Genomic DNA, 12,652 nt, shown 5'->3' on the forward strand with positions numbered 1-12,652 from the left:
TAAGGTTTCAATTGCTTAACTAGCGTTCCTGCAAAATTTACCGGTGGACCAAAATTAACTCGGGATTCAGAAATGAGGTGAGCGGGGGTTAGAAAGATTCTGCTGGTTTCCAAGCCCTGGTAAGCTTTCTGCCCACAGCAAAGTTTCGAGGCCCTCGGGAGTGCAGATAAAGGTGGAGTAAAAGAAGCATCTGATTGGCGCAAGATAACGCTAGTGCGATATCAGACATCTGTTTGTCACAATAAAGATAATCTAATCTTCAATCTTTGTATTTATTAGAAGCATGTCATGATAATGTCGAATGCATATATTTCTAACCTCCCTCCACCCCAAGAGCTGTCTAAGATTCATCCACATCTCGACCATGGAAGACGACAAACTTCCGGAAGTGACCTCGTCTCAGGCAGTCTCGGACAACAATGGAACTGTCCAAGTCAGCCGCACAGCGCTGGAGGAAGCCATCGATGCCCGTGCAGAGCGAGCACTGGTATGGAAATTCGACCTGCGCATCTTGCCGGTGCTGGCAATCATGTATCTCTTCAACAGTCTAGACAAGTCCAATCTGGGCAATGCAAAGACGGCGGGTTTGGAGGGTAAGTCCCAACCACAATACGGCATAATTCCTCTGACCAGATTGGTTGAAATTAGATACACTGAACTTGGAGGGGAATCAGTACAATTTGATCCTCAGTATCTTCTTCATCCCCTATGTCTTAACAGCCCCATTTCTGGGTTTAGCGGGCAAGATGTATGGCCCGAACATCGTGCTGCCCTGCATGATGCTGGCTTTCGGACTATGCACGATCCTTGTTGTCGCCGTCTTCAACTTTGAGGGCCTGATGGCGATTCGGTGGTTCCTGGGAATGTCGGAGAGCGCCTTTTTCCCCCTCGTCATCTACTACCTCACCACGTAAGAAACCGTGAACCTCCTAACCCTTCCTTGAAATAACCATCGGAAACAAGGTTCTACCGTCGAGGCGAGCTGGCCCGCCGCCTTGCAATCTTCTACGCCGCCCAAAGCATCGCCTCTGCATTCTCCGGCCTGCTCGCTTTCGGCGTGTTTCGGATCGATTCAGGGCCCCTGGCCTCCTGGCGCTACCTATTCCTAATCGAGGGCGGCGGTACCATCCTCTTCGGCATCTTCGCACTCTGGTACTTGCCAAGGTCATCAACCGAGGCTGCCTTCCTGTCCGACGATGAGAAGGCACTGGCCTTCAATCGCATGCAGCTTGACAGCTCCGCTGTTGTCAACGAACGGCTGAACATCCGAGACTCCCTTCGCATCTTCAAGCAAGCCACAAGCTGGGCAATTATCGGTATCCAGATATGCCTGGGTGTCCCTCTCCAGTCGGTCCAGTTATTCCTACCTGTGATCATCAAACGCCTCGGATACGACACCGTCAAGACCAACCTGTACACCGTTGCACCCAACGTATCCGGCGCGGCGATGCTCTTGATTCTCGCATTCTGCAGTGACTGGACTCGATGGCGGTTCCCGTTTGTGGCGCTCGGGTTCCTATTTACATTTGTCGGAATGGTAATCTTCGTTTCCCTTGATGTCGAAAGAGATACCAACGTCGCCTACTTTGCTTCGTTCATGATGACTTGGGGCACATCGGCTCCTTCCGTCCTCCTGGATGTGTGGTACAATAACAACATTGCTAGTGAAGGGAAGCGTGTCGTTCTCACTAGTGTTGCGGTGCCCATGGCCAACCTGATGGGCTTGGTGAGCTCAAACATTTTCCGAGACCAAGACTCCCCCAAGTATTTGCCGGCATTAATCACAACCGCCGCCTTTGGGGGTACGGGTATCTTGTTCACCCTTGCTCTAGGTCTGTGGATGATGTTTGACAATGCGAGGAGGAACCAGAAACAGGGAACTGATCTTCGAGCTGTGGATGTTCCGACAGAATTGCTCAGAGAAGGGCCGAATTCCCCAAATTTCCGTTGGTTTTATTAGATATTCTGGTTGAATCTATTGACTAGAGTGCTTATCAACATTCACAAATAATGAATTTATTTCACAAGAGAGCTGCTTATACAAGCCACCCACGACTCTGCAATCTGTGCAGAAATTAATCAGTTCATGCCTCAAAACTCTACGCGACAGGTCTGGCTAACCCAGTTAGGATTATTCTTCGGCCTCGGTCACGACGATGCCATCGACAATGGTATGGGTGAAGTGTCGGCCACGGGGACCAAATTCTCGCGCGAGACTGCGCCAGCGCGCGACGGCGAGTTCGCTCCTGGAGAACGAGCCCAGCCATGGTACAAAATCTTCCTGTCACCCAGATTGTGGATCACATGGCCGCCAATCCCTTATCCTAATCATTGTTGTGGAGCAGGCCTCGTCATCTGCAACCACAGGATGCAGAACTTCCAATGTTTCAATGGACAGCGCTAAACCTAATCTAATTCGAGTAAGATCGAATCAAAGGGTTGCGGACAGTCTCGAATGTCTCAGCAGACCGGATTTTAAGAAGCAGACCCGCCCAGATTTGGTCTGGTTTGAGAATGGGGCCACCACTGGCAGGATTGATTGGAGCGGTGAAAGCGATATTGTTTGTGATAGACGTGACGAGAAGCTGCAGTGCGTAGCAGACGTTCAAAGCACGGCAGTCGATTTGTGACGTTCAGAGGGCTTTTGGGCTTTCTGAGTGCTGTTCCCAGGCGCTCGAGTAAATTTCCGGGAAGATGTTCTTCTGCCCGCGCACGCCGAGTTTCGGGGAATGTACCCACTTTGTCCGCGATGATTTGTGGGTCGAAATCCTGTTTCGGTTTCTCGGTCAGCCGGGTGGCGACTTCGGTCCCCCAGTCTTTGTGTCCCGACCGGCAGTGATTCGGAGAAAAAAGCTGTTGGGCCCCAGTCAAACCCGGTTTTATTGGGCGCTCCAACTCCGATTGGGGATAAACTGGAGCAGTTCTTCCCGATACAAGCCCGACACACGCACCCCGCCTCAAGCAGGCTTTTCCGGACAAAAGACAAGAACAGATTTCATTTGCGGGTACACTGGGGTCTTGCGGGGCATTGAGGGGGAACTGGGGAGGGTTACAATGGCACAATATATCCCGCAGTCTATCTTTTCCGCGAAACAGCCCTTATATATATAGAGGGCCCTCATTGAGTTGTCTCGCCAACCTTTCTGTCCCTCTTCCATTTTGACCCCACGCAAATCATTTCTTCGTGACGGATCTGGCCGGCACGAAATGAGTGAGAAGTACGAAGAAAAGCCTGCCGCCATAGGCAAAGAGTTCAGCGATGAACTCACACCCGAGGAGCGTGAGCACGAGATCGAGACACGCGACCGGCAGAGCGACGAGTACCTGGACAATGAACCACTGTATGACCGGATGGCCTTCGCACAGATACCGGTGCGCATGAGGAGCCCTCGCATGCTAGTGATCACGCTGGGTACGTTCGCAGCATTTAGCGGCATGCTGAGTGGGTTAGACCAGTCGGTGATCTCGGGCGCGCTACCGGGTATCCGCAAGCATTTTATCGCATCAGGCGAATGGGCAAGCCTGGACGACCCGAAACTGGCGGACGACATTTCGCTGATTTCTTCCCTGATGCCGCTCGGCGCCATGGCCGGCGCGCTCCTCATGACCCCGCTGAATTCGTACTTTGGACGCCGCAACTCGATTATCATCTCATGTTTGTGGTACACACTGGGAGGGGGCCTTTGTGCGGGCTCCCGTAGCGTGAGAATGCTCTTTGCGGGCCGATTCATTCTGGGAATCGGCGTCGGAATCGAAGGCGGCTGCGTCGGGATCTACATCTCGGAGTGTGTGCCGCCAGAGGTGCGAGGCAACCTGGTGTCGGTGTACCAACTAATGATCGCATTTGGAGAGATCATCGGATACGCGGTCGGCGGCATATTCTTTGACGTCCCGTCCGGCAGTTGGCGCTGGATGCTGGGCTCGTCTCTCTTGTTCTCGACGATCCTCATGGTCGGGATGTGCTTCCTACCCGAATCACCGCGGTGGCTGGTATCCAAGGGCAAGTACGGGCGTGCGTGGCAAGTGTGGAAGTCGCTGCGCGATATGGCGAACCCGAGAAGCCTGGATGAGTATATCACGATGGAATTGACGGTCAAGCATGAGGTCGAGAGGTCCGCGAACGAGCCATGGTACCACCGGTACCTGGAAGTGTGTCGGCAGCCGCGCAACCGACGAGCGCTGGTCTATGCCACGGCCATGATCTTTTTCGGACAGATGACGGGCATCAATGCGGTGATGTACAACATGTCGAACCTGATGGCCAAGATGAATTTCGATGACCGCGAGTCCGTCCTGATGTCGATGGTGGGCGGTGGCGCGTTGTTTTTGGGAACGATTCCGGCCGTCTTCACGATGGACAAGTTCGGACGACGCGTGTGGGCACAAAACATTCTGATGTTCATCGTAGGCATGGTGCTCGTGGGGGTCGGCTATCTGTACACAGACAGTGGTGTCGATTACTTCAATGAGCACAAGGCAACTGCCTTGGGGTTGTTCTTCTCTGGGCTGGTGCTGTACATGGGGTTCTTCGGGGCGTATTCTTGCCTGACCTGGGTAGTCCCGGCGGAGAGCTTTGATTTCAACACCCGCAGCCAGGGCATGGCGATTTGTTCGACGTTCCTTTATTTGTGGTCCTTCATCGTGACATACAACTTCGAGGGAATGCAGAAGGCGATGACCTACACAGGCCTGACAATCGGTTTCTTTGGCGGACTGGCCACGGTAGGCTTCTTTTACCAGCTTTTCTTCATGCCCGAGACCAAAGACAAAACATTGGAGGAGATCGACGAGCTGTTCTTGATGCCGACGAGGAAGCTGGTTGCGTTGAACACGAGCAATCTGATCAAGCGCTGCCGTTGGCGGCACAAGCCGAACCAGGTTGACGACACGCACGCCTAATTATTGGCCATCCAGATCAACGTCGATGGTGCTAATGAAAGGTGGCGATAAACTAATCTGGTTGAATGTAATCATAGCATGTGGACCAATCCACCGCCTGTATGCGTTGAGGACTGTTTGAAACATGGCTTGTAACTAAAGTTAGTTTACTTCTTCGAATATTATAAGGACATGTTTGCTTCTGTTCAAACATAAATGCATCGCCTGACAGAAAAGGGTCTGTGCCCAAATAACTGTCGGCTAACTAACTCTGTTCTCATGAGTTGTCCTGCTTCTCCAATTTGGAGAACCCACATATAGCTGGACTTTATCACCAACCATCTCCAACTCAAAGTATCTTTTGACCTGTGTTATTTAGGAAGAATAGCCGACATTGATGTTGCGGAGTGATCGGGTCAGATCTATAGGATCTTTGGGCCGAGATATTTACAAGGATATCAGGTATGCTCAGATAAAAGAGATTGGTGAAGAACACATCAACAGTACTGCCGGTTCCTGAATTTCGACTTCATGATCATATTGACGCTATTGGAAACTAACCGTTATGTTATTTCAGGGAACATCAACCTCGCTGCCCTTGCGACCGGTTCTGACAACAGTGCCGCTGCGAACGAGCTCTTCATACAAATAAATTCCGATGACTTCCTATATGACGGGTCCGAGACAGAGTCAAGTCATCAAAATACATTAGTAACTCCAGACAATAATATACGCCCTGGAAACATCTCTGGAGTCGCTGGACGCGGGACGGTGATGAGTCCCGGGTCAACCTCCATAGAAATCAATCAGCATCTGCCTACCCTTCCCCTCTGGGTCACGATATTCTTTCTGGCCTTCCAACGCTGAACAATGAAGGCTTCTCTGAGCTATATGATGCAATCAATCGGTGGCGCCAAGGTGGCAATATTGGGTTAGGGCTAGGGGTTAATAAGGCCAAGAACAGTGTTAATGGGACAATATAGTCCGGGAACAAGCACTCTTGGCCAATATCTATGATATGAAAGAGCCATAAACTCATACAGGTCGGAATAGCTGGATGAAAGGGGCCTTGTTCGCTGGGATAAAATTTGTAACAGAAGACACACCTGATATAACCTGGTACCATCCTTTAGCCCTGTCCCTGTTCTTCTTAGTATGCACCCTTTGGGCCCTTAAGTCCTTGTTTGGTATAATACTGCACTAAAGGTAGGATATTGTATTACCACTGATAACGTAATAACGAGAAGTGTTTTAAGAAAGACCCTGAACGATGGCCTACTGGCTCACTATGGCGAGTTTTGCGAGAGGGCATACCCGGCTATTCTGTAAAGATCCGACACAACGACCTTTGGTATGCCACCGATATGGCTGACTCCGTAGATATTTGTCACCTTCTGATGTCGGTAATACTGCGCTTTACCGCGATGTCGGACTGTGGCAAAGACGTCGATTCACTTAACAAGAGCAAAAAGAATGATTGTTACGGCGTATCTTGATCACTACGACGGATCTCCGTATTTCGGCTTGCTGTCCTGTAGCAAGGTTCCGGGCCTATTGGCCATACCGTTTTGTATGAGCAAAGAAGGCCTGGCAAGGGTTACCAGACGCTACGGCGTGACGATATTCAACGAGGCAAAGAAGTTATGGAGGCGGGGAGGATATGGCAACCATTAAACAGGTGCTGTACTCAAAGCGTGTGGAGGAAGATGATTTCTCGTTTCTCGTTGAATTCCAACGGGCGACGGCACCGGAACTACTGGTACTTTGCTAAATGAACAAAGTACATGAAATGGGCAACAGTAGGGGATGTCGGTCGTCTCCCTGCCCGATCAGTGCGAGTATAAGTCCTTCTTGTCCGTCTTCAGGTGTGACTCAATATTCCACCCCTCGCCGTCCAGCTGCTTCACACCCATGTCTCACTTTCAAATCCTCTGGCCAACCCATTCCTGGATTACATTGATCACATTGTGGAGGTTCTCTGGATCATATGTGAATATATGGCCACCCGGAACCATCTGCAGCACCTTGTCTTGCGCGGCGACAAGGTCGTAGATATAATGAGCTTCCGAGGGAAATATCCCAGAATCAGCATCGCTCTGGATAACGAACGTTGGTAGACGTAACTCTGCCAAGTAAGGCTCGAGCCTGCACTTCGAGTCTTGGAGGCTCCACATAGATAGCCAGGTACGGAGCGTAGTGGTGCGACCAAAGAGAGGAATGCCACTATTCGCCTTCGCAGGATCTCCGAGATAGCTAGATGGAGTCGTCTGGTTGGACGTATCAATTGTCGGGTCATTGAACCTCAAATCAGCCGTGACACGATAGACCGGAAAAATGCGGTCCGGGATACCCACGTCGTTCAGACGTTTCAGTTCGGCCTTTGCCCAATCTGTAATCCTTTGGTTGCGTTCCCTCTGAGCAGCTTGGTAGCGGCTAATGAACTCCTTCGAGTACGGAACCGTATTGGCGGGATTGTACATATCAAGAAAGGCATTGGACTTCACAGGATCTGTTTTATCGACGACAGATGGATCCAGCCAGTTGGTCAAACTGTCCAGACGCCCTAAATGGGCATTAAGGAAAATAAATGCGTCTGCAGCCACCTAAGACGGATCTTGCTGTGCTAAAGTCTGGTATACAGCTCCAAGGGAACCACCACCTGAATTTCTAATAAAGACAATTTTCTCTGCTCTGCCAATGTCGCGGAGCCACTATATTCTAGCTAGCGCTTCCTCCAGGATAAAATCCTCATTATTACTTCTAAAGCGCGTGTTGAAACCAAGAATACTATACCCACGTATAGCAAGAGGGCCAGCAAGGGGGTGTTCAGTAAAGTCCGCGCTGTAATGGACCAAAAAGAAAGCAACTGATGGCTTTGCACTAGCGGGCATCTAGTATATTCCCTGGAATGGGTGTGCACTAGTAAGACCTCTTTTGGCTGTAGCAGACTTGACGCTGATAAAGCGCAATAACACCCCTTCAAGAGGTGTGGCTTGGTGGTATGACCTGCAATCCATAAGGCAAGCCACGTCACAGGGTAGTAATACTAAAACTGCGTGTCCAAGCGCGCAAACGAGTGGTTATGAAACGCCAGAGAAGAAATACTTAGAACGACCCTCTATTGTTCCGTCAGGCCCATCCATGGCAGAGTTACGATGGTGCGCTGATAACTCCATCGCAGTAGAGGGCATCAGTTGCAAGGTTGAGCCTACTGCGGCATCATGCTCCATTGTTCTGGCACGTGGTCCTCCTTCCACTCCTCGGCTCTTGGAAGATCGTCCAATATGCCACTAACCAGGTCTGAGGAGCACCAGACTGGATACCGCCCCTTCGAGGGACGTGGCAATGATGACGCAGCCACCATGGAGCACCGTAGCCAGTCTTATTAGCTCAGCTCTCTTTGCCTCCGAACTATCCGTGTCTCTTGCGGCAGTTTGGATTCACAGCTCAGACGGGGAGAGGATAGGGCCGGGCTGCCGGAAGCTTGGTAGCCACTTTGCAAGGCTCTGGTGCTGCCCTCAGATCCTCAGTGCAAAAAGTGGGTTCAAAAGAACAGGTAGATCAAAGCAGCAGTCGGATTTTGCGGTATTGTAAAGTGCCTATCTCCGCCTCGGACACTGAAGTGAACAATACAGGAAGTTGGGGAGTGGACGATCAACATCATGAAATGGCCAAGAACATGTGCTCCATAGTCCAAACAAGCCAAACAAGCCAAACAAGAATAAGTTTGCCGGGGCTCCCCAGGGTCGGAAATTCGGAAACTCGGAAACTCGGGGTTTGACGCGGGGTGCCGCTTACAAATATTCACGGCGGTCGTATGTACGAATACGGAAAGTAGTTTCATCAAAAGGTGGTGTCGAATTGTCTGTCCCGTTTGGATATAAAATCAAACAGTCGCCCTGGTCTGGCAGACACCTGGAATCCAGTAGTCAACCTTAAACCTTGACACGTTACAGACAGCTGCCTCCCTCTACTACTCCTTAGCCTAACCAGTGCGTATACAACAGCTCTCTAATTGTTAAGACAATTCGTGATATTTAGCTTCTGTTGCTACCAGACATCATGCCAGTCACACAGTTCGAGTTCCCCGAGAAGTACGAATATTTGGTCGGGTTTGGGGTCTATCACCAGTATGTTGACCATTGGAATCGTTGGATTGACAAGGAGACCAGTTACTGACTGAATGGAATCCAGCTCCGAGGCCCTGCCGGGTGCAAACCCAGTTGGACAAAATGCCCCTCAAGTCGCCCCCTACAAGTTGCTTATCGAGCGTATAACCGGCAGCTCTTTCACGACTCCGCGAGCCCTTAACTGTCAGAGTTGGATGTATCGCGAGAGAGCTTCTCGTGAACGGGGACCGTTTTCCCCCTACAAAGCCAAGGCTTCAACTCCGTTGGGCTTTCAGGGGCCCCGAGTCATGACTCCGAATACGTTTAAATGGGGAGATTTTAAGATGGAGCCTGGCCTTGACTGGGTTTCTTCGCAGAAACTCGTCTGTCAAGCTGGAAGTATCCCTACCAAGACCGGTCTGGCATATATGGTATATGGGGCGACGGAGGATATGCCGCCTAATACCGTCTATACGTCGTCCGATGGCGAATATCTTATCATACCCCAGGCAGGAGTGTTGGACATCCGGACTGAATTTGGAAATATGTTGGTGAGGTGAGCGCTTATTACAATTGGGTGGCAGGCTTCTTGGGACCCTAGAATTGACTTCCTACAGACCCAACGAGATTGCCGTGATCCCTAGAGGAATCAAGTACCGAGTTGACCTCCCCGCTGGACCCGCCCGGGGCTACATCTGTGAAATCTACCAGGGCCATTACCAGTTGCCCGAGCTCGGCACGATCGGCTCTACAGGACTCGCTAATGAACGAGACTTCCAAGCCCCAAAGGCTGTGTTCGATGGCACTGTTAAGGACGGTGTTGCAACCTGCAGTCCTGCCGATTGGACTGTGATCAACAAGTACAACGGCGACCTGTTCTCTTCCATCCAAGACCATACACCTTTCGATATTGCTGGCTGGCATGGGACATGTTACCCATACAAATACGACTTGGGTAGATTCTGCCCACTAGGTAGTCTTCTATACGACCATCCGGATCCAAGCCTTTTCACCGTCCTTACTGTGCCCTCGCGTCGCGAGCCCTTAACCGCTGTGGTGGAATTCTGCCTCATCCCTCCTCGCTGGCAGGTCATGGAAGACACATACTGGCTCCCACCATACCATATCAACACTATGAGCGAGTTCATGGGCTTCATCAACAAGCAACCGGATCCCAGCCAGGATCTGGTTTTCAAGCCATTGGGTGGGATGCTTACCGGGGCAATGAACCCACATGGGGCCGAAAGAAAAGACCACGAAGCGGAAACCAAAAAGGAGTTCAAGCCCACCAAGGCGGGTACAGAGCCGTTCACACCTTTCCTGCTCGAGAGTGAAGCGATGATGGGCATGTCAGAATGGGGTCTCAAGACCGCCACTCAACTCTAAGGGTCGAGTGATATGTAGTAAATGACTGGCATTACCCAAGCCTTGTTGCCAGGTTCCGCTCTTTTATCTAGCTTGATATTGAGCTTTTAGCTCTGGAAACCGCGCACGCACTGGCATGAGGTGGCTGGAGTGTCTCCTATTAAACCAGTTCTGCCAGGTGGTCTTAAGGGGGGTCCTCCACGAGTTACCATTCCTAGGGAGTTATTATAATCCTAGGGTTACTATACCCCTTATAAGTTACTATTCTAAAATTACTATTCCTTTTATAAATTATTATTCCTTTTATAAATTACTATTTTTCTTGCAAGTCTTTATTCTAGAATTATAGTTTCTAAGATTCTATTTATAACTTAAAGTTATTCTTTCCTTTTAGCTTCTACTTGTAAGACGTCGGGATTCGGCGAAAGTATTCAGCCATCGCGACGCCGGGTGCCAGCAAGCGTCGAGCTGCCTAGTCTTCGTGAAGGGACTTGTTTAGGTTTACGCGGAGGATTCTATTACAAGAGGAATAGAATAAATTGCTTAGGGAACTAGGATACATGTAAGAGTCAGGATCCTTATATAATTGGCTGTCGGGCCACTATCAGGCAGCCATCTAAGCAGGGTCAAAGAGGGGTTATTATTAATGCCTGTTGGTTCAGGCACTAACTATAATAATTTATTCCCCTCTTGAACTATAAACTGTCCTAGTTTATACTAAGCTATTTTAGGTAATACCTTATATAAAAGTTATTTACTAATTAAATTGTTAATAAAAAATAAAATAATAATAAAGCTTTAATAGAGTCTTTAACACAAAAATTCTACCTTTAGTTTAGTATTATAAAATAGTTAGCCTTATAAATATTATAGATTTCCTGTAGCTTGTAGACTTTAATAGATATTATATATTATTAAATTATTGCTATAAGTTAGTTCTATAATAACACTCTAGCACTACCAGAAGTATATTATATAAAGATTAATAAAATAATATAGAAATATGCCTAAATAGAAGTTATCTAGTACTACCCTTGCTACTAAATAGTAGAAAGCTATTTAGCTAGCCAAGTAGTAATTACCTATAAGTATCCTATTAGAGTACTATTAGAGAGCTGTTAATTTAGTATTAGATAGGATTATTGCTAATATTAATATAGCCTTTCTCTCCTTTTTCTTTTACTACTATCTCCTCCCCCCTTGTATATAGGATTTTTAAATATTTAGAAGTAGGGTTTTAACATTTCTTAAGCAGTCTCTTCCTCTACTATCCTTGCTACTTTTAAGTAGTTTTTTAATTGCCTTGGGGGTAAGTATTATTTATTTTACTATTAGAATACAGTTAGAAAGCTAACAAGTATTATAGGCTTCAGCCTGAACCCTATCTCCCTTATCCTCCCTATCCCTACTCCCACCCCTACCCCCCTCTATAAATACATACTATTAGTATGCTAGAGAAGCACAAGCACTAATATAGAAAAGGGTTCTTGTATATAGTATATAAAACATACCTAGGAAAAGGCTCCTAAGAGGTCTAGAAAGGTTATAGGTCTATTAGTATACAAGTAGTGGCTGGGGTCTACTATATATACATGATATGCCCGCCTGGGCAAGGTCTACTAGCTACTACCCCCCCCCTGCTTCCCCAATATTATTCACCTCTGGGGTCTTACTGCTAGTCTTCTAGCTATTATAGAGACTAGGGCTTTTAAATACTATCTAGATGCTATATTTAGATAGCAAGACAAGGTTAATATCTCTATCTTGGTACTGCGTGATTTAAACCATAGTCTTTTCCTAATACTTAATAAGCTAAGGGATGCCAATAGTAAGGCTCTAGTTAGTATAAAGGAGTACTAGGACTAATCTAGTTTTTAGAATATTTAGTCTATAGCCTGCTAGTAGATCAGCTATATTATACCTTTAGGTATTTTAGTTTAGTTCTTTTTTTAAAATAAAGAAATCCTTTCCTTTATTAATAGAACTCCTTTATAGATATATATAGATTTAGGATATTCCTATTAAACCTTAAAACCCTATAGGAAAACAAGGAAGGATTATACTTTTAGCTTAATATTAGTTATATCAAAACTTAATAGAATAAAAGATTATAACTTCTTATATCTTAATTAATAGGGCTTAGCTAGTATTTTACTAGCTTTTTTATACTTTTATATAGCCTCCTAAGTATTTTCTAAGTTTTTAACAGGTTTTCATGAATTCTTGTAACTAGACTATCCTTACTATTTAACAAGATATTAAAGCTTATTATAATAATAGCAGTAGCCTAGTATCTTTTT

General features: G+C 47.7%; 5 protein-coding genes across 5 annotated transcripts; 4 read left to right on the forward strand and 1 right to left on the reverse strand.

The window, feature by feature from the left end:
- Window positions 1–364: 364 nt before the first annotated feature.
- On the forward strand, window positions 365–1,960 carry BJX67DRAFT_383888 (putative MFS transporter; the record flags this gene model as incomplete). The annotated part of the gene is made up of 3 exons (XM_071033550.1): window positions 365–593; window positions 649–910; window positions 964–1,960. The coding sequence occupies 3 exons, from the start codon at window positions 365–367 to the stop codon at window positions 1,958–1,960; spliced, it is 1,488 nt and encodes a 495-aa protein (XP_070883397.1).
- A 98-nt stretch (window positions 1,961–2,058) lies between these two features.
- Window positions 2,059–2,748, forward strand: BJX67DRAFT_224492 (uncharacterized protein). The gene has a single exon (XM_071025806.1). It carries the CDS (start codon window positions 2,157–2,159, stop codon window positions 2,628–2,630), a length of 474 nt encoding a protein of 157 aa, XP_070883398.1. The 5' UTR covers window positions 2,059–2,156; the 3' UTR covers window positions 2,631–2,748.
- Window positions 2,749–2,926: 178 nt separating this feature from the next.
- BJX67DRAFT_361582 (putative MFS sugar transporter) lies at window positions 2,927–5,089 on the forward strand. The gene has a single exon (XM_071029890.1). The coding sequence runs from the start codon at window positions 3,208–3,210 to the stop codon at window positions 4,897–4,899; it is 1,692 nt and encodes a 563-aa protein (XP_070883399.1). The 5' UTR covers window positions 2,927–3,207; the 3' UTR covers window positions 4,900–5,089.
- A 1,583-nt stretch (window positions 5,090–6,672) lies between these two features.
- BJX67DRAFT_390067 (uncharacterized protein) lies at window positions 6,673–7,895 on the reverse strand (the record flags this gene model as incomplete). Its single annotated transcript, XM_071034584.1, has 4 exons — window positions 6,673–7,481; window positions 7,518–7,564; window positions 7,637–7,744; window positions 7,799–7,895. The coding sequence occupies 4 exons, from the start codon at window positions 7,893–7,895 to the stop codon at window positions 6,801–6,803; spliced, it is 933 nt and encodes a 310-aa protein (XP_070883400.1). The 3' UTR covers window positions 6,673–6,800.
- A 906-nt stretch (window positions 7,896–8,801) lies between these two features.
- Window positions 8,802–10,665, forward strand: BJX67DRAFT_361587 (Homogentisate 1,2-dioxygenase). Its single transcript, XM_071029891.1, has 4 exons — window positions 8,802–8,870; window positions 8,936–9,008; window positions 9,073–9,543; window positions 9,605–10,665. Exons 2-4 carry the CDS (start codon window positions 8,941–8,943, stop codon window positions 10,371–10,373), a joined length of 1,308 nt encoding a protein of 435 aa, XP_070883401.1. The 5' UTR covers window positions 8,802–8,870; window positions 8,936–8,940; the 3' UTR covers window positions 10,374–10,665.
- The last annotated feature ends 1,987 nt before the right edge of the window (window positions 10,666–12,652 follow it).

The sequence above is a fragment of the Aspergillus lucknowensis genome, assembly GCF_044049455.1.
Source record: "Aspergillus lucknowensis strain CBS 449.75 chromosome Unknown BJX67scaffold_41, whole genome shotgun sequence".
NCBI lineage: Eukaryota > Fungi > Ascomycota > Eurotiomycetes > Eurotiales > Aspergillaceae > Aspergillus > Aspergillus lucknowensis.

What these genes read in the sequence shown, in the direction of transcription:
- BJX67DRAFT_224492 (XM_071025806.1), top strand. Translation starts at nt 2,157, where the DNA reads ATGCCATCGACAATGGTATGGGTGAAGTGTCGGCCACGGGGACCAAAT.
- BJX67DRAFT_361587 (XM_071029891.1), top strand. Translation starts at nt 8,941, where the DNA reads ATGCCAGTCACACAGTTCGAGTTCCCCGAGAAGTACGAATATTTGGTC. An exon ending in GGGTTTGGGGTCTATCACCA is followed by an intron (nt 9,009 to 9,072) that starts GTATGTTGACCA and finishes AATGGAATCCAG; the next exon opens with CTCCGAGGCCCTGCCGGGTG. An exon ending in TTTGGAAATATGTTGGTGAG is followed by an intron (nt 9,544 to 9,604) that starts GTGAGCGCTTAT and finishes GACTTCCTACAG; the next exon opens with ACCCAACGAGATTGCCGTGA.
- BJX67DRAFT_361582 (XM_071029890.1), top strand. Translation starts at nt 3,208, where the DNA reads ATGAGTGAGAAGTACGAAGAAAAGCCTGCCGCCATAGGCAAAGAGTTC.